Here is a 21,332-nt window from a genome sequence, read left to right as displayed (position 1 = left end):
CGTTAGGAGCACGAATTCGTTAAGTACTCAGACAACGCGAAATGCGGCTTAAGCTCGATGAGGATAACGAAAAACTGGATGTATTGTACATATTTGTCAAATCATATTGTCGAGACTTTTCCAGCAATTTAGATGGTCTGTGATTCGTTGGACTGGTTCTCCCGAAGAAGGGGTACGGGAGACAAGTTTTGCCATGACTTTATCTGATGTGGCAACAGACTACTGTGACCGTTTCTCCAAATGGCGTCGTATGAAAGACGACGAAAGAAGCGAATACGTCTAGGTGTTTTGGCGCAAGGAGATGTATCCAGTTCGCTAACGCTGCAGAAATCCTTGCCCAGAGCTTCTACACAGGAGAAATTACTGCACCAGTACACCACCACCAGGACCGTGGAATTGTTAGCATGACAGTAAAACTGGGGCAATGAAGTTATGGTTGCTCAATAGTCTCACGTTGTGCCTCAATCTTGTTGTGGCTTCGGGAGCAATACTCCTACCATTTCAGAAACAGTCAACCAAGGTTACGCACGTAGAGCCAGTCTTAGACAAGCATCTGACAGTCGCACACCAGAAGCCTGCTACGAAGGCAACTCAATGGCAGTCCACTATTTGAAATGAGTCAGAAAGTTACTGCCTTCACTAGGATGAGGACTGCTACATGGGCTGAGTCTAAATGATGCTGACTTGGTGCCTTCCAAATGGTGGGCTACCTGCTTGCTAACTTTCATCGGCTTTTGGCCACCACCCTCAGAGCACACAGTTTATGCCTCAGCCATTGATCAGTACCTGTCCATCACTGCCTGTGTAGACAAACACACTCCCTATCTGTTTCCTCTACTGGCACATGTCACCGCTATGAATTGCCAACGACCATGCTGGGACTGCAGTTCGAATCTGCTCACTCTGTTGCACACTGACCTGAATTTTCATCTCAGTTAACTGGCTGCCAGAGTCTACGAGGAGCCGAGTCAGTAGTCTTGCCTCTGGAGTACCGAGTGTGTTGCCTTACCTGGCCACTGCTCACTGCCTGACACACTGGCTGTGAGAGCAGGCCGCTTGATTACCTCAGCACGCTTCGCCATCAGAGTCCACCATGCACTTTGCTAGTGTTGGCCACCTTCCACTAGTGCCACGGCTATTGCGTTACGAGTAAAAAGAAGATTTAACATTGATGTTTTCATGATGGAATGTCAGACAACCATCTGGTAACCACTTGCCGCACCAGTGAAACCATGCCTAGGATGAATAACTAAAGGCCCATCTGAACACTAGCAGACCATTTCCCTCACTCACTGAAGAGATGAAGTCTTTTCAGTGACTGTTACCACAGACAGTTTGCAGCTAGGCTGCCTGCTGCTACTGCCACTAGGTTGTAGTGTGAGGACACGCCCACCATTTTCGCAGCCAGACACATACACTGACATCATGCACCTCTGGCTGGTCCCCATTATCAAGGTCATACTGACATGAAAAACAGGCATGCAAAACCCAGAAAACTCTCACAAACTCCACACCTGCACTTCCTTGAGGCTCCTGAACTCTGCTCTCCTAGAGGGGTTCCGTATGCAGCAATGCCACAGAAGTGCATGAACAGGTCAGAGGTGCTCATGGATGGTGCAAATTAGGAGCATCAGGTAGTTGTCAGTGAGCACAGCTACTGATCGGCAGAATTTTACCATTGTGTATGGTGTGCACAGGTGCAGGTCAGCAAAAAGCAAGATCGGTTTAAGTGAACCATAATACAGTATAGATATATTTTCTGGTTTCTGAAAACTGCTGATTGTAGGATGAGCTTAACCCTTTCTGTGCCCACGGAACCAAACTGACTTATGAAAACAAAAAATTATTTTGTGTAATTAAATTACAAATTATATATAAAACTAATATATAACGTGAGAAAAGTACTCCAGTGTTTACACATGTTTTTAAAAGACATGGTTACATAGTGAAACCACTGGTCCAACACAAAACGCCTGACGGGTTTGCCGAGCGGTTCTAGGCGCTACAGTCTGGAACTGCGCGACCGCTACTGTCGCACGTTCGAATCCTGCCTCGGGCATGGATGTGTGTGATGTCCTTAGGTTAGTTAGGTTTAAGTAGTTCTACGTTCTAGGGGACTGATGACCTCAGAAGTTAAGTCCCATAGTGCTCAGGGCCATTTGAACTAATACAAAACGTTCTGACGGACGGTAGGCAAAACGTTTTGGGGTACAAAGCAAAACAGTTTTTCGCATTACTGATGCACAGACCTACACTACATATTTCACAACTCCACTTTGTGCGATGAGACTTAGCTGCTGTGCTACAAAGTCCATATCTACGGGATGTGCCTCTCACATCCTGCATTATCGAAATGTTTCTCTGGTGCTACATAGGACTTGAAAGAGTTTTGTTTTGTTGGCAGTCTTTTTCCTCCTCAGGGGAACAACTTTGTAGCTCGTATCAGACCCGCAATGACTGCAAGGCGAAACTCTTCGAGTGACGTGGATCTGCTCTCTTCACATCTGTTGTTGAAGATCAGGTATGAGTTGACAACAGTTACATCTACGATGTGCCAAAGTATACGATGCCCCCACTTTTTACTTTTTCTGTCAATTTCATACGTGGATTTGAACATATCTGCTTTATTCACAGAAACCATATTGTTGTTGTAATCCATGATTAATTGTGGACATGAAATTTCAGCGACTGTACCATCCTTATTTTCTCTTGTGGCTGTTGACACGTCCTGTATGCTGTGATAATTGCAGAGAAACAAGATTCCTTTTTTATTCTTCCACAACATAGCAACAATTACTGTCTTAGAACACCTGAACTGAAATCTCCCCTACCCATTGTCTTTTCACTGTTGAAATCTTCAGACATCCCAGCTTCCCCTTGTCGAACAGATCCACATGCAGATAATGATGTTACAGGAGTTGCTTCATGAGAGTTAACGAAGTAAAATAATTATCGACAAATACCTTGTGACCCAACCCATGTAGACTTTCAGTCATAGTTTTGACAAATCTAGCACATAAAGTTTTTTGTACAATATTTCCCATCCCTCCAGTATATATCTCAAACTGTGAGATGTAGCAATTTTCATTTGCTTGCAACCATACTTTACACCTTCTTTTTAATGGCTTCTGGGGTAAATATTGCTTCAAACTGGAACGTCCTTTGAATCTAATCATCGATTCATTCACACTCTGGTTCTCTGTTGGTTTATAAGAATTGCGAAAAGTGGAGGAGAGGAAACTAAGAAGAGGGCGTACCTTATATAATTTGACATAGCCTTCTTCTCCTTTCTTTACTTGCTTGTCATTGTCATTTAGGTGGATGTTACCTAGCAACCAAGAAAATCTGTTGCGTGAAGATGTTGCAGAAAAATATGTACCTCGCATTACAGGATCAGAAGACTAGTAATCCATGAAACGGGGATCAGCCGCTCAGTCCATGACTGCAGCGCCTAAGACCGCTCAGCTAATCCCACACGACTGCATACATAAGTGTGTTGTATTGTACATGTACCACATGTCAGTTTATAGCTAAGAGATCCATGCCTGTTACATGTGGTCGCCATTACAGTGATGGTAAATGCCTTTGTGGACGACGCTGGAGTAGTCATTCAGTGATGTACCATATGTGCTCGATTGGAAACAGATCTGGCGGTCAAGAAGACCAAGACAATAGGACGACATTTCATACAACATATTGGGTTATAACAGTGGCATGTGGTCGAGCGTTATGGTGTTGGAAAATACCCCCGGGGATGCTGGTCATAAATGGCTGCACAGCACGTTGATGGGATTATTTCGAGGGAGGGGACCAAACAGCGAGGTCATCAGTCCCATCACGTTAGGGTGGAATGGGGAAGCAAGTTGTCTAAAGTTGCCTCCATCTTCAATTACAGGTTTTTATCTTTCTAATTAGCTTTTACAGCATTAGTTAGATGTAGCTTTTGCAGCATTAGTTAGATGTCTTTGGAAGCCTCCTTTTTCCATAATATTCCGCAGGGGGTGTCGGCTGATTTTGTCAAAAACTTTTTACGTAGTCTACGATAGCAATGTGCTCCTGTCAGTTAAATTCTTTTCTTTTCGTCACCAGTTGTTTTATACTAAAAATGCCACGAGTGTGCTATCGTTCTTTTCTAAAACCTATTTGCCCTTCTAATAAAATTGTCTCAGATATATATTAAACTCCACAAAGCAACTGAAGATGTACTAGTAAGACTTACTAGTTACAAATAACTGGAAACTGATAGTTCTGACAGTCTACAAACCCCAAACAGAAAATGTATTTTAACTTCAGGAAACAGTTACAGAGTATACTAGTAAGACTTAGTAGAAACAGCAAGGAAGCCGTTTTATGAGGAGATTTCAATACTGATTCCATCTCGAGTAGCTCTGAATGGGTGTACTTAGAGAGACACTGGTGTCCAACTTTGCTTTGATCGACACAGCAATAATCCCAACAAGAATAGCAGGCCACAGCGCATCTGCGATATTTGATTTATTTCTAAATACGTCTGTGCTTCATGAAACTAAAGAACGATTTACAGCTCCATGATCGTAAAATGGCACTAGTCAAGTTTAACTAAGAGGAAAAAGGTAAAATTTCACAAAACCGGAATTGCTGGCTCAGTTGCACTATTCAGGAACAACTTACAGGGAGAAAAATGAGAAGCAGCTTATCAAGGACACAAATAAGTTGAAAAATTTGATTATTTCCTAAAACGTTTTTACGGCACGCTGAATCCTGTTTTTGTTTACAACAAATAAGACAAAATTACAGTAGACACCGAGAAACAGAATGGCTTTGGTTCGGCAGGAAGAGCTTTATTTAACCCAGATGACCTCTTGTAGTGAACACACGGAAATACTCTACACGCAGTACCGCAAAATCCGTAACTGTTTCATCAAAAAGGTAGAAATGCTGTAGCTTGAACAAATAGTTGTAAATTCCGAAACAAGTCAGAAAAAATATGGAGCATTATTTGGCATAAATGAATGAACTCGTAAATGACAGGAGTGTTGAGACAGATGATGTTAAATTCAAATCATTGGCCAATAAATTCAGTGAATTCTTCTCAGTAGTAGCTGAAAACACAAGGACCAAAAATCGTCCATCAAAAACTGAGCCTTTAGGTTTACTTTTGCAGACACTATACACTCTACCTCCAAACATCAGATTTGATAACACATCTGTTAGAGCGATTACAAAAACCATTGGGTCAGTAACGACCACTAACTCTTCTGGCTATGGCTGTGGTTCAACTGAAGTACTAAAATTTTGCGCTGACTCGGCAGTGACCACCTTGAGTTTCCTTTTTAACCAATCGATGAATGTAAGTATATTTACTGAAAGACTGAGCTGTGCGGTAGTAACACTAGTATACAAAAGAAGAAATGAGCAAGTGAACTCTCATCATCAACCGATCTCCCTTCTCCCTGTGGAAACTTTTGATAAGATAGCTTCAAACAGAATAATCTTGTAACAACTTCTAACAATACGACCACTTGAAAAGTCGGTTAGAAATGAGATTAATAATGTTGCTCACGGAGCATATGTTCGCTTTATCGGGCAACAACAAAGTTATTGACTGTGGATGGTATCGTCAGAATGGAAATAATGAAGTCACTGTAAAAAAAGTCATTAATTTTGGCGCTTATCTTGAATGAATTCCCACGTAGATTTCGTCGCAGTTGTTGTGGGTCATCTTGTTGATTCTAGGCTGATTCTACTTTGACTGCTAGAAGATCCAGATCTGTATTTTAGCAATACTTGAAGACTTAACAAATGTGTTTTTCAGGAAATTCTTAATGATCAAACAATCCCAGATCAGAACAATGGTATGGTAGAAATAGTTTTTGGCTTGATGTTCACGATCCACATTTTTATTAAACTTCTTGTAAATTCATATAATACTTCCTCTTAATTGTCACATCATCAAGAAAACAGTTTTGTATCAATCTCCATATATTTAATTTCCACTTTAACCAAACACAAGACTTGATGTTCTTTTACAAAGCGAAATAACAACATAGCTTCTGCAAAGTGAAACAAAGACTTCTCTGTCGGCATTCGCACCAAAACGGTTACAAGTAAGTCAAAGATTATGACAGTCTCACAGAAACGAATACACACAAAAACCATATCACTGTAATATATCGATACATCGGACTACCTACACATTAATAAAACCAAATGTGAATATTGACACATAATTATGTCTGTTACTTCGCAGAAAGGTAGTGCGATATTACTGGTTTCGAGAACTGGGGTTGGAATGCCGTAATGGTCACATAAATAAAGAACCGTTACAAACTGCTCAGTTTGCATTCTGTAAAACAGTGAAAGACAGAATTTTTCGACAAACGGCACGAAGCAAAGTGAAATTTAGTAAAACTTACAAATCTAGAGACCTATGTTAACAAAATCGGTTTTACAGTATTTGGCTAGGCTGAATTTCAGCGTCAACCGTGATAAAATTACACATATTCTGTTATAAAAATTAACAGCATTTAGCATGAAAATTTCACCATACCAAACAGATCTTGTTGTAAGCCAGTAGAAAACATTTTATCGATCAGTTGATGATTTTTTTTAAAAAAGCTACGTTGACTTGTTTCATTCTAGAATCTTGAATGTACCCCAGTTGTCACTAAAATTTGAGAGGTCCCATTGCGAGGTACACTGCATCAAATGAAGACCAGCTTGCTTACCAATGTATCCTCCTCACGCAGTTACTATTACAGTCTACAACGGGAAACTGAACATTTCTTCTTACTACATATGATATAAGCAAATGAGTTCCGAAAGCTAACACGTATTGACATTTGCATCACTGTTACATGAGACAGGAGAGTATTTGCCAGCTTGTAACATTACTCGATCTCAAGAAATGATGTCCCACTTGCGTGGTAGTGCAAATCTTCGTAATGTTTTCCTCGTAGGCAAGAACGCTAGCCATTTCTGGCGTCGAGACGACTTCTTGCTCGATGGGCTACATGCTGTGCCTGCTGGGTCTCTACCCAGAGTGGCAGGACATGGCACAGCGCGAGCTGGACGAGCATTTCGGAACTGGCGGCGACTACTTACGGCCCGTCACCACTGCAGACCTTGCCCAGCTTAGAGTCATCGACGCCATTATAAAGGTACTCGTCGATTCAGATTCTCTAATTTTAGTAATTCTTTCCCTGAATTATGTTTAGAAGTTTATTTCAGAGGTAGGTTTCTGGCAGCGGTGGCGACTGCACTTTATTGTTCATTGCCGAACCCAACAATGCTTCGCGATATTGCTAAATATGTGTGGGAATTCAGTATACACTACCTGCCATTAAAATTGCTACACCACGAAGATGACGTGCTACAGACGCGAAATTTAACCGACAAGAAAAAGATTCTATGATGTACGAATAATTAGCTCTTCATAGCATTCACACACCTACAACGTGCTGACATAAGGAAAGTTTCCAACCGATTTCTTATATACAAACAGCAGTTGACCGGCGTTGCCTGGTGAAACGTTGTTGGGATACCTCGTGTAAGGTGGAGAAATGCGTAACATCACGTTTCCGACTTTGATAAGTGGCGGATTGTAGCCTATCGTGATTCCGGTTAATCGTATCGCGACATTGCTGCTCGCTTTGGTCGAGATCCAATGACTGTTAGCAGAATATGGAACCGGTGGGTTCAGGAGGGCAATACGGAACGCCGTGCTGGATCCCAACGGCCTCGTATCACTAGCAGTCGAGACGACAGGCATCTTATCCACATGGCTGTAACGGATCGTGCAGCCGCATCTCGATTCCTGAGTGAACAGATAAGGACGTTTGCAAGACAACAACCATCTGCACGAGGAGTTCGACGATGTTTGCAGCAGCATGGATTATCAGCTCGGAGACCACGGCTGCGGTTACAGATGACGCCACATCACAGAAAGAAGCGGCTGCGATGGTGTACTCAAAGACGAACCCGAGTGCACCAATGGCAAAACGTCGTTTTTTTCGGATGAATCCAGGTTCTTTTTCAGCATCATGATGGTCGCATCCGTGTTTGGCGACATCGCGGTGAACGCACATTGGAAGCGTGTATTCGTCATCGCCATACTGGCGTATCACCCGGTGTGATGGTATGGGGTGCCATTGGTTACACGTCTCGGTCACTCCTTGTTCTCATTGACAGCACTTTGAACGTTGGACGTTACATTTCAGATGTGTCACGACCTGTGGCTCTACCCTTCATTTGATCCCTGCGAAATCCTACATTTCAGCATGATAATGCACGACAGCATGTTGCAGGTCCTGTACGGGCCTTTCTGGATACAGAAAATGTTCGACTGCTGCCCTGGCCAGCACATTCTCCAGGTCTCCCACCAATTGAAAACGTCTGGTCAATGGTGGCCGAGCAACTGGCTCGTCACAGTACGCCAGTCACTACTCTTGATGAACTGTGGTATTGTGTTGAAGCTGCATGGGCAGCTGTACCTGTACACGCCATCCAAGTTCTGTTTGACACAATGCCCAGGCGTATCAAGGCAGTTATTACGCCCAGAGCTGGTTGTTCTGGGTACTGATTTCTCAGGATCTATGCACCCAAATTGCCTGAATATGTAATCACACGTCAGTACCACTGTAATATATTTGTTCAATGAATACCCTTTTATCATCTGCCTTTCTTCTTGGTGTAGCAATTTCAATGGCCATGCAATCGACATGAAAACTCTATGACAAAAAGCCGCCATGTGGATGCATTTGAAAAGCTTTCAGATGTCTTGACCATATCTTTTGTTATTTCCAAAATCGCCTTACATGTTTCAACATTCCGTCATTTTCCGAGAGTACAATATACAACACAGAACTGATCTGAAAAGATATGAAAAGTTGTTACATTTCTCCATTGATTAGAGATACAGTATAATGAGTAGAATATTGCTTTCTGCCTTACCAATGTTATGTATAGCACATAAAATTCTTTAACAGATGCATTGTATCTGGTCACCAAATAAAATTGCAATTTCAAGAAGGATACATGTAACTGTACGTCACTGACTAATTAAGCTGCAGAATAGAAGTAATCACTATGACACAACCGTAGACGACGTATAACTTTTAGAAGTCTGTATAACGTGAAAACTTCCGTTGCTGCTATCGCAGCATCTGAACTCCGAGGCACTGAATGAGAGAACACCCGCATACGTCTCTTTTTTCCTGTTTCAGCAATTGCTTTGACTATGGATGATCACTGTGTCTCCAATAGGTAGCACTGTTGTTGTCTACACTAATACCATTCGGGTGCGAGGGGGTGGGAGGGGGGAGAGGCGGCGTTCTTTTCATATTGTACATATGAATTCAACGACTGGCTTCCGATAAGAAAAATTGTGTTGTTCGAACGAATTTTCCTGTAGTCAAACGATTGTTTTTCTTGAAAGCTAAGAGAAGAAAAAGATCTTCATTGTCTCTGTATATGTAAGGAAGATGTTGAGATTATTAGTGATATGAGATTGAAGTCTTTGTGCAGTTTTTCCTGGACACGGAAATACTAGAACAACAGGCACAAACAGAGAGCACGATAGTTCTAATGGTTCAAATGGCTATGAGCACTATGGGACATAACGTCTGAGGTCATCAGTCCCCTAGAACTTAGAACCACTTAAACCTGACTAACCTAAGGACAGCACACACATCCATGCCCGAGGCAGGATTCGAATCTGCGACCGTAGCATAAGCGCGGTTCCGGACACAAGCGCCACAACGGCCGGCAGCACGATGGTACTATAGCATGTTAGCCATATAATTTTAAGCGTGTATGAAGAGACGTAATTAACGAAGTCAAAGACTAGCAAAATTCGATGACAAAGGAAGTCAGGACTCCGCTTTTCTAAGAATATAATAATTACTGGGAAGTAATGAACGGACTGTATTCTAAGAAGCAGTTTTAAGAAAGATCGAAATACAGCAAAGATAACACTCTAAACATTCATGGTGGTGTCTGTTTGTACTACATCGTGTCTCCCTACCACTTTCGCGCAACGACGCTCTGAGCGTGTTTTTTAGGGAATTGACTAGTTTGAACCTGGGACCTGTTGCTGGTAAGGAGACGCCAGACCACACATGACATGTAGAATTCAGAAGAGTTCAGTGAGACTAGCGATGATATAACCAAATACTAAATGATCTCAGCGTCAGCTCCACTGCACTCCCTGTAAAAGAATCTTAACACTAACTAAATATAGTGGAAAGGTTTCAAGGCTTTCCTATTTTTAGTTAGCTGGTAAAATAACGTCGAAAAAGCAGTTAAGTTTATCATCGGAAATTTTATTCTACTCACAAAACATCGTTTATAAATTGCACTATTGATAAAAGGAAATGTTTTAATACAGGATGGTAAAAACCAACTGCGTTCAACAAAAATGTGAACGAATATTCCCTGAATGGGTTTCCAAGTTCTACAATCGATCGAAGGATGACCTATGCCATATCACATCTATAATTTAGGTTAAATTTAAGTTTCACAAAAGAGAAAACTATCAAAATAGTCTACAGTGACCCTCAATTATCTTTAATTACTTATCTAACTTGTAAATTACAGTGGCTGATGTGGCGTCTCAATAACTATATAAAAGAAAAATCATCGCGTTTCAGATCTGTTCTTCAAGTGGCAAATGTGAACACCATGAGTTTTAATTAACGATCGACACTAGTATTACGCAAAAATGGGGTGTAACAGATGTGACTTCTGCAGTTCTGAGTGAAGCTTTATGCGCTGCTATGCGGCATCGCGTGCGTTCATTATCTTGTCGGTGTTCGTCAGGGGGCGGCGGCCGGCGCAGCAGCCATCCAGCTCGCCGTCTCGGAACTAACTCTCTTAACTTCTCCTTACTACAATTTACCGAAGTTGGATTAAAAAACTATCTGGATGTGTTTTCATCTAACCAATCAGGGTCTCAATGATAACCTTAAGCTCCGCCTAGAAAAATTCTGTCTATCCAATGAGAAACGTTATTCTTTTCGTGGTGGGGCAATGTTTTTAAAGTTTGCAACGTAACAGAGACGCTAAAAAGTCTCACGCTAAAACCTGCATCTGGTGTGGTCCTTTTAGCGTTATCGTAAGATCTATACTGTTCTTCTGGAGGGCTCTAGCTTTTAACATGGGCTGGGGGGGGGGTGGTCCTTGATGTAAAAGGGACGCGAAAAATTCTCACGCTAAAACGTGCGGGTGGTAGACTTAAAGGAAGGCTGGCGACGTGGGCGTCCATTCTGTCTCTTATCGTAGGGCCTTCTTGCTTAACACGGTTCTGATCTCGGCTTCTGTCCTAGTTTCTCCCCTCGGAACTGCGTCTGCCTCACGGTGGGAAGGTACGACATGCATTTAGGCATTCTTGTGTTAGTCTGTGGCATTCCATTTGCTCACTCGTTACTTGTATTACTTCGGTTAATTGAATTTCATGATTTATTCGGAGCTATGTGACATACTAGTAGATTTGCTTATTATGTTAGGGTTTTCATGGAAGGTGTTGGATTTACCTGACACCTTACAACACAAAGATCCAAACAAGATAATAGCAGTGAGCCGTTAAACAAAAGAATTGCATAATAGGCGGTGGAGACCATAGTTGAAACAAATGAGTCCTCGGTCACACTTTTTAGTCTTCTTAACCAGGTTTCAATACTTCTAAGAGTGCCTTCAAATGGTTCAAATGGCTCTGAGCACTATGGGATTTAACTTCTGAGGTCATTGGTCCCATAAAACTTAGAAATACTTAAACCTAACTAACCTAAGGACATCACACACATCCATGCCTGAGGCAGGATTCGAACCTGCGACCGTAGCGGTCACGCGGTTCCAGACTGTAGCGCCTAGAACCGCTCGGCAACCAGGGCCTGCAGAGTGCCTTCATCAGAATTTAAATGTTTAAAGTGGTCTATAACATAATTACAAATTAATGAGACAAAAATTGTAATTAAGTTATAGCCCACTTTAAAAATTTAAATTCTTATGAAAGCACTCTTAGAAGTGTTGAAACCTGGTTGTGTAAAAATTGTGACCCAGCGCTCATTCGTTTCAACACTAATTTATAAACGTCCACTGAACCAAATAGCCGTGTTTAAATCTTTGCGGGGGAGCCTGTAAATATCTTCTTCTGTTCGCCGTGTAAATCTATGTAGGATTTCCAAATAAGGCAATAAGAGATTTCATCGAACTGGTGTCAACACCCTGCACATACTTACTAAATGACACCAATATTACTTCATTTGGTTTCGTCAGACAAATATAAGACAATGATCTAACGCTTCCTGCCGCGTCAAGTGGTTAACATGTCACGAAGTTTCTTTCGAATAAGTTCGCCTCGACCATTGTCAAGTGGAATGACTGCTGCCACTTTTTTCTGTTATTTCATTTCCCCACAAAGGGGCGGACTGGCTGCGGATGAAACTGCTCTCCAATCAAAGGCTACACAAATTTCAAAGGTGTTTAAAAATAAACACGAGAGAAAATACTTGATTTTTACGGATCACACTGGTGTAAGGTATTTACGATTTTACGTAAAAACGGATAGAATAACTGAAATTAAAAAAAATAAATACGCGTTGGTGGAAAATATTGACGATCTTTTAAAACATTATTGATGAGTTTATATTACAGTTAAAATACAGTCACTTTTCATAATGTGAATGATGCTTCGTGTAATGGCGAGGCATGAAATGATCAAGGTTTGTGACGGAGATAAAATGAAATTGTGACTATGTATCGCTGGTGGCGACTAAAAGTCACTAAGATGGACGAAGCAGGAGGAATAAAAGTGGAAGGGTCGCGATATGTCGAACTATGTGATTAGGATTCGAAAGAGGTGAATATCCCGTTCAAAGTTGGCGAGTTGGTGGTTGAAATTCCGGCAGGAGACAACGGACAAGGCATAAAGATGCGTGTAAGGTGCGATGTGGATGTAGTGGAACAGCGGGATACTTGAAATGGTGGTTAATGATTGGGATACTGGATGCTTGCCCTGGGTTTTACGAACAATATTCAGCAGATGACAGGCAGCGGGGCCCATGGTTATTTCACTGTGTGGTGCAGTAATGGCTCTTGACTACAGAGCAAGCACGTTGAAATTTATACATGATTATCGACGAAGAGAAATCGTATGGAATGCTCCTTCTAAAGATTACTTGGCTATAAAATTGAGATGTGATGACCTGAGCGTCAAGTATTAGACAAAAAGGCTTAGATAATGTCACTTTGAAGACTAAGATAAGTCTCGAAGTAGGAAAAAAGAGGAGAAGTAGTCCGAAAATTTACGATAAGTGCTTATGAAATCTGGACGAATATTCATATTATGGCGATTTAATTGCACAATATCATAAATCCGGTATAACATCAATGCTCCGACATCGCTGCTGCCAGAAAAAGACCCTGCAAGAACGGGACTAACGACGACCGAAGAGAATCGTTCAACGTGGCAGAAGAGACGTAACTTACGACAATGTGGCAATGAGATAAGAAGCATTATCTGTGTTGACTGCATCTACAAACGTCTATCTCTCCAATATGTGTTCAACTTTCTTCAAAACACTCAGTTACATATGAGTCGAAAGCAGAAAATTTCCCACGACTTATACAGCCTGAGAGAATAACTGGAAAGCAAAAAGATTAAATGTAGAATAGATGGTTTTAAAATTCTACATCACGTAGACAAAGTTTTGCTGCCTGTGATCAACAGACTTCTACCAATTTCGTCTACATTAAGGTCAATATGTGTTCCACGTGTATCACTTCATACTGCATGCAAAATATTTTGACGACTCTAAATACATATGACTTTCAACTCATATTTATTGGTAGAGAGAATATCACAGCATCCAACATAAATAACACTGCCGTTTTCCTCAATAATGTGGCCCAGCAATGATGATTAATTCGTATACTGTTGGATACATACTGTATTGTGACTGGCTGAGAACATTATTATATGGCCGGAACGTTGATGAAGTCATTTACCTACATATTTCATATGAACTTTACATTAATTTGTTGACTTCTTCTTCTCTCTATTCCTACATTGAGACCGATCTTCTTGTTGTTATGGTCTTCAGTCCTGAGACTGGTTTGATGCAGCTCTCCATGCTACTCTATCCTGTGCAAGCTCCTTCATCTCCCAGTATCCACTGCAACCTACATACTTCTGAATCTGCTTAGTGTATTCATCTCTTGGTCTCCCTCTACGATTTTTACCTTCCACGCTGCCCTCCAATGTCTCAGAACATGTCCCACCAACCAATCCCTTCTTCTAGTCATGTTGTGCCACAAGCTCCTCTTCTCCCCAATTCTATTCAACACCTCTTCATTAGTTATGTGATCTACGCATCTAATCTTCAGCATTCTTCTGTAGCACAACATTTCGAAATCTTCTATTCTATTCTTGTCCAAACTATTTATTGTCAATGTTTCACTTCCATACGTGGCTACACTCCATACAAATACTTTCAGAAATGACTTCCTGACACTTAAATCTATACTCGATGTTAACAAATTTCTCTTCTTCAGAAACGCTTTCCTTGCCATTGCCAGTGTACATTTTATATCCTCTCTACTTCGACCATCATCACTTATTTTGCTCCCCAAAAAGCAAAACTCCTTTACTACTTTAAGTGTCTCATTTCCTAATTTAATTCCCTCAGCATCACCCGACTTAATTCGACTACATTCCATCTTATTCTTTACAATGATATGATCGAAGCCTTTATATATAATATTTGACTCTCAGCACCCAAGGTCACAAATTTAAAATCAAATAATCTTCAGAAGCGGCGTGTCATATGACTTCCCTTTGTTTGTAAACATCTACAAATTTCAACATTTCTTTCAAATCAACAGATATTATTGCACTTGATCGCCTTAAACCACACTATACAAAAAAATACACACGGGTCCTGCAGCCTGTCATCTACTAAACAGGGCAAGAGATTCCCACCAAACATCGGAAGCAATATACTTTTAAGCTCGTCCTCCATTTTGAGAAATTACGCTTGTGGAAATGTGCATGCGTAGCTCTGTTTTTTGAAATGTAAGCACATGTGCCATTTTGAACATAAAAAAGGCATCATGTAGATACACGTTTACTACCATTCTTATTTGGGATCCGTTCAGTTCTCTGAAGATCCTTGTAGTCGTTTCGTTCTTATGTTCTAATGAGCGACGTAGCACTTTGTATCTCAAAGTGCTCCTGTGCTAAGTGATGACGGTGATGGCATGTATGTACACATATTTGTAACTGGAATAATGCCCCTGACAATAACAAACCAAAATTAGGTTACATTAGAATGTCAGTGGTGTCCCTTGCAGGATTCTAGTGTAAGTCATGCGCATGTTCCCACACCGACACTCGTATTATACCTGCGATAGCACACGCTAAAGAACAACTGTATACTCTAGTTATGTGACTTATGATCACTAAAGACAATTGATCATGACAGATTGTGTTCAAAACGACCACTGGCAGCGGCAATACTCGCTTCCAGTCTGGTGTGGAACGACTGCTGCACACTTGCTAGCGTTTCAAGCGGAGATGTACAGGCTGCAGTAATACGTATCGTCAGCTATAGCTGGTATGTCTCGTAGACATTCAGCTCTTCCCACAAAGAAACGTCTACAGGTGTCAAATTAGGGGAACAAGCCATCCGTGGTACAGGCCCTCTGGGTCCAACCCAAAGAGCTGGAAACAATTCGTGAAGATATGCTGCAGTAGTTCGTGTGCTATGGGCTGGACAGCTATCATGTTGGTACCACAGGTTCGTACTAGTCTCCATGAATCCATGAAAAACGATCTGTTAGGAGGCTGCAATACTTGTGTGCATTCAATGGTCCTTCTATGAGCTGAAGGTTCATTGTTTCACACCATAGGTTTACATCGCATGGACACAGATGTTCTGTCTTAAGAAGCCAGTGGCGGTTGTCAACAGACAAATAGTACATTTTACGGCGGTTTACCTGCCCAATGATTGGTAAATGTGGCTTCATCACAAAACAACACACGTAATACATTAGTAGTATCTTGTCTTAATACCCACGTACAGAATTTAACACGAGTCTCACAATCGTTTTCACGCAGCTCTTGATGGAGAGAGATGTGACGGGGATGGAATCTATGTCGATGGAGAATGTGTATGACACTCTAATTTACCCTAATTTTGGTATGTTAATGTCAATAGACGTTGTTCCACTTACAGAAGTGAATGTTTGACAAAAACGACACTTTCTAAGTATCATTATAATCCGTTTGTTGTCTAACAATAAGGGCCACTGACTACCAATCCACTCTGTGGAAACGGCACGTCAGTAGCTCTTTGCATTTCCGCAATAATTGCGGTGAAAGTTTTACGTGACTCACCGTATGTACGTACATATAGATCGCAACTAAAGACTACCCTAAGTGAAGCAAAGCTTTTGATATATTTTTTAATTATTGCCGTGTTAGTTGCATAGTTTTCACGTTACTATATTATCAGAAATTTAGTAGATACTTTTGCAAATTAATACTCACACACGTAAATTTGCAGGGTGATTTTTCCCGCCGTGTACGAACTTCAGGGACTGACTGATGAGAGGATACGCAACAAGTAAAGTTCTAATGAACTTACGTCCGAAAATGCACGGTTTGCGCGCTAGGGACCATTTAGTCAATCATACTTCGTTACGAAGACTGCGCTCTAATACCCGCTGTACCATGCAGCCACAGTTACAATATGCATGGTTTCCTCCTAGACGGTGATACTGTTCCTCTGACGTCAGGGCCTAACGCCCCCTCCTACCATAGTAATTGGTAATGTTGGGTGCGATTTACTTCTCTTGCTGACCAACCTTGTAGTGGCTGTAATAGAGCGTTGTAGACAATGCTTTCATATTCAAACCAAAAGCTTGTTGCCATGGTGTTTACTTACGGAAAGGCAAATGGAAACAGGTGGCGTGCCGACCTGTCCTCACCGACAACAACCACAGCGTTCAATGTTTGCATCAGTGTTTCGCCCTTTGTCTGAGATAGGCTCGATTCAGGAAGCAGGAAATCATGAAGGACGTCCCCAAAATGTTCGGACACCAGACACAGAGGAAAATGTGATTAACATTGTGGAAGACGACCACCATGTCGGTAACAGGCAGTTGGCTCTCCAGTATAGGGTAAGCCACACGACCATGTAGAACATTCTCCTAGACGAGAATGAGATTTTCACTCTGCAGCGGAGTGTGCGCTGATATGAAACTTCCTCGCAAATTAAAACTGTGTGCCGGGCCGAGACTCGAACTTTTTTTTTGTAACCATATATATTTATTTAAATATATTAACAACGATACATTAAAAAAATTTCATTCTATTAACCTATTATATTCCCAGTGTTGGTTAACATTACCGTCATATTTTAGGTTTTCGTGTGTATATTCTTTTCTTTTTCGTTTTTCTCTTATTGTTGTTCCTTGAACCCTTTTACATGGCGATTTGTCCTCTTTTTTTTGGGTGAGACATTGCAGGACAGGCATAATAATTTATATGTAGCATCGAAACATTGGTTTTGACTTCAAATTTCTGTATGTCATTCACTTGTGATGCCAGAGGCACATTGTGCATTCTGGTTTGATCTCTTCCTCTAGTTTGCACTATTAGGTGGGACAGTATGAGGGAACCATCAGCATGATAGTTGGAGCAGAAGCGGAAGAAAATTTTATATATATACTGCATATTATACATAAACTGAAGAAGAGAGAAAAATGATGTCATGTTATATAAGAGAAGCAGAGAGGAAAGTGTGGGTAGACAATATAAATTTTATGGGGCACATAGCAAAGGAAATCATGCAGTAGGTCGCAATTTCCACCAACTATTGCTTGGATCCTAGACAATATAGTACAAATAACGAAAAAAGAAACACTGTACTACTGGGCATACTTTTGACACTGATTTGGCTGCGAGAATGACAGTCGTTTGGTGAGAATCACTTTGTATCACTGATTACACTAAGAAGAAACACTTTATACTACTGTACTTCACTATTTGAGGCGAGAGGCGAAAGTACTTTATCTTTTCTGTTGCACTTCGGGACCTTTGCCTTTCGCTGGCAAGTGCTCTACCATCTGAGCTACCCAAGCACGAATCACGCCCCGTGCTCACAGCTTCACTTCTGCGAGTACCCCGTCTCCTACTTTCCAAACTTTACAGAAGCTCTCCTGCGAATCTTGCAGAACTAGCACTCCTGAAAGAAAGGATATTGCGGAGACATGGCTTAGCCACAGCCTGGGGGATGTTTCCAGTATGAGATTTTCACTCTGCAGCGGAGTGTGCGCTCATATGAAACTTCCCTGTCCTGCTCGCAGAAGAGCTTCTGTAAAGTTTGGAAAGTAGGAGACGAGGTACTGGCAGAAGTGAAGCTGTGAGGACGGGGCATGAGTTGTGCTTGGGTAGCTCCGATGGTAGAGCACTTGCCCTAGAAAGACAAAGGTCCCGAGTTCGAGTCTCGGTCCGGCACACAGTTTTAATCTGCCAGGAAGTTTCATTCTCCATGACAGTTGTTACTATCCTCGTCACCTACAGCGTGCACAGGACTTATTAGCAACAGACTTTCCACATCGGGAGCAAGTTCGTCAGTGTCCTTTTTTTCTCATAAGAGAACCACGGCTCTGGAATTTGTGTCCACCATACTATTCACAGATGATACCACCTTTATGCATAGTGGTAGCTTCAACTTTCATAAACTCATCTCTCCGTGGGATAGATATGCAGAACACCCTTGGTATGGTGACAGCGAATGATCAGCATCGGTGCAGCCAGAATGTGTGGGCTTGAAAAATTGGCAACCGTGTTTTGGGACCAGTCTTCCTTCCGTGTCGCCTGAGAGGATGGAACTATCGGCGTTTCTTGCAGGTGACTTTCTCTCTCTTACTGGAAGAACTGCCATTGATGATTCGAAGCGTTATGTGGCTCCTACATGCTGGAGCTCCAGCTCACTTCACCGTTAACGTCGTGACACATCTCAGTCGTATCTTCCCTGGTTGATGGAACGGACGAGGGTATCCAGTTGCATGGCCTACACATTCACAGGATCTCAACCTGGGCGATTACTGGTTATCGGGCCAGCTCAAAAGCATCATGTATGCTGATCTCATTCCAGATGTGGAGACATTGGAGCAACGTACTCATGCTGCCTTTGACACTGTTCGGATGCAGCCTGCCCAATGTGGACGCATGAGGCAGAAAGCGTTAGGGCACACACACGCATAAGCTGAGGCGCATGGAAACCATTTTCAGCAAATACTGTGACTGTGGCTGCTTCGTACAGCGCGTATTAGACCTCAGACCCTGTTACAATGGATGCTTGGATAAATGGTCTCTAGTAGGGTAATAATTCATTTCCAGACACAAGTCGATAAGAGCTTTCTTGTGCCGTATCCTCTCATCGATCAGTTCCTAGAGTTTGTGCACGGTGGAAAAATTATCTGGGAGTACGCATTAGGAGTGATTTAAAATGGAATGATCATATAAAGATGATCGTCGGTAAAGCAAATGCCAGACTGAGATTCATTGGAAGAATCCTAAGGAAATGTAATCCCAAAACAAAGGAAGTAGGTTACAGCCAGCCGGAGAGGCTGTGCGGTTCTAGGCGCTTCAGTCTGGAACCGCCTGGCCGCTACGGTCGCAGGTTCGAATCCTGCCTCGGGCATGGATGTGTGTGATGTCCTTAGGTTAGTTAGGTTTAGGTAGTCCTAAGTTCTGAGGGACTGATGACCACAGATGTTAAGTCCCATAGTGCTCATAGCCATTTGAACCATTTTTGAAGTAGGTTACAGTACGCTTGTTCTTCCGCTGCTTGAATACTGCTCACCAGTGTGGGATCCGTACCAGATAGGGTTGACGGAGGAGATAGAGAAGATCCAATGGAGAGCAGCGCGCTTCGTTAAAGGATCATTTAGTAATCGCGAAAGCGTTACGGAGATGATAGATAAACTCCAGTGGAAGACTCTGCAGGAGAGACGCTCAGTAGCTCGGTACGGGCTTTTGTTGAAGTTTCGAGAACACACCTTCATCGAGGAGTCAAGCAGTATATTGCTCCCTCCTACGTATATCTCGCGAAGAGACCATGAGGATAAAATCAGAGAGATTAGAGCCCACACAGAGACACATACCGACAGTCCTTCTTTCCACGAACAGTACGAGACTGGAATAGAAGGGAGAACCGATAGAGGTACTCTGGGTACCCTCCGCCACACAGCGCAGGTGGTTTGCGGAGTATGGATGTAGATGTAGATGTAGACTGTTAGCAGAGTGTTGTCGGAGGTTCACAAACCTACTGAATCACTTCCACCTTAGATCTGCGCCTGCGATATATGTGGCTGTCTTGTTGACAGGAGAGTGGGAGGCTGATGACAACGGTGCCCTTCATGCCGTACCTGGTGACCGAGGACACACCGCTGGCAGGAGGCCGGCACGTCGTTCCCCAGGGCAGCACGGTCATGATCTCCTACTACCTGGTGCACCGCCACCCCGACCTCTTCCCGGAGCCGGACAAGTTCGACCCCGGCCGGTTCCTGGAGGGCGGCAGCGCCACGTCCAGAAAAGCCTACAGCTACATCCCCTTCGGCGTCGGCTCGCGCAAGTGCGTTGGCGCCCGATATGCCATTCTGCAGATGAAGGTCCTCCTGGTGACGGTTCTACGACGCTTCCGCATAATGCCCGGAACGACCAGGGAGCAGCTGGAAGAGAGTGTGCTTTCAATAATAGCGCATCCAGTCACTGGTTTCAGAGTCACTTGCGTCCCGCGAGACAACATGCCTTCCAATTCCGTGTAAGAGTGGACTGTGCTGGAAAATTACATAGCTGCAAAATTTTAGCTGCTGTTTAAGTTTAGAAGGTCAGTTCACACTGAACAACTGTACGGATGGTGACGTCACTGTGAACGGGTGGTGTTTTCACACTAGCGGAGCAGCAACATAACGTTGCTGCACTTTTCCCAGTGCCCAACTATTTAAGTGAGGTTGCAAGGTACTACCCGTGGTACAAAAAGACGGAATACACTTCCAGAATGAATAAACTAGCAGTGATAAAGATATTAAAATAACTTGTGGGTAGGTAGTCAGACGACATCTTCGACAGTCGCCGATATTTCGACCTAGGTGAACGTCCTCACATTTTCAAGACATAAACGCGCCGTGAGGTAGCTGTGTAATGAAATTTAAACCTTGGGTAAGTCTTGCTATGCCATCATAGAATCGTAATATGGCATAAGCAAAAAATGAAACGAAGGTAAAGTAAACAGTAAAAAGTAATGCTACCACCCAAACACAGAAGGTCTTTGTCAAACATTATC

General features: G+C 42.4%; 1 protein-coding gene across 1 annotated transcript in view; it reads left to right on the top strand.

Moving 5' to 3' along the window:
* Positions 1-20,814, top strand: part of LOC126278746 (cytochrome P450 4c3-like) — a 121,557-nt gene extending 100,743 nt beyond the window's left edge. Inside the window, exons 4-5 of the mRNA XM_049979023.1 lie at positions 6,939-7,139; positions 20,374-20,814. Coding sequence (XP_049834980.1) covers positions 6,939-7,139; positions 20,374-20,814 — 642 coding nt within the window. The remainder of the gene's footprint in view (positions 1-6,938; positions 7,140-20,373) is intronic.
* The last annotated feature ends 518 nt before the right edge of the window (positions 20,815-21,332 follow it).

Source organism: Schistocerca gregaria, chromosome 6, assembly GCF_023897955.1.
Source record: "Schistocerca gregaria isolate iqSchGreg1 chromosome 6, iqSchGreg1.2, whole genome shotgun sequence".
NCBI classification, from domain to species: domain Eukaryota; kingdom Metazoa; phylum Arthropoda; class Insecta; order Orthoptera; family Acrididae; genus Schistocerca; species Schistocerca gregaria.
The sequence above is the reverse complement of the archived record's forward strand: the minus strand, read 5'-3'. Positions and strand labels throughout refer to the sequence as shown.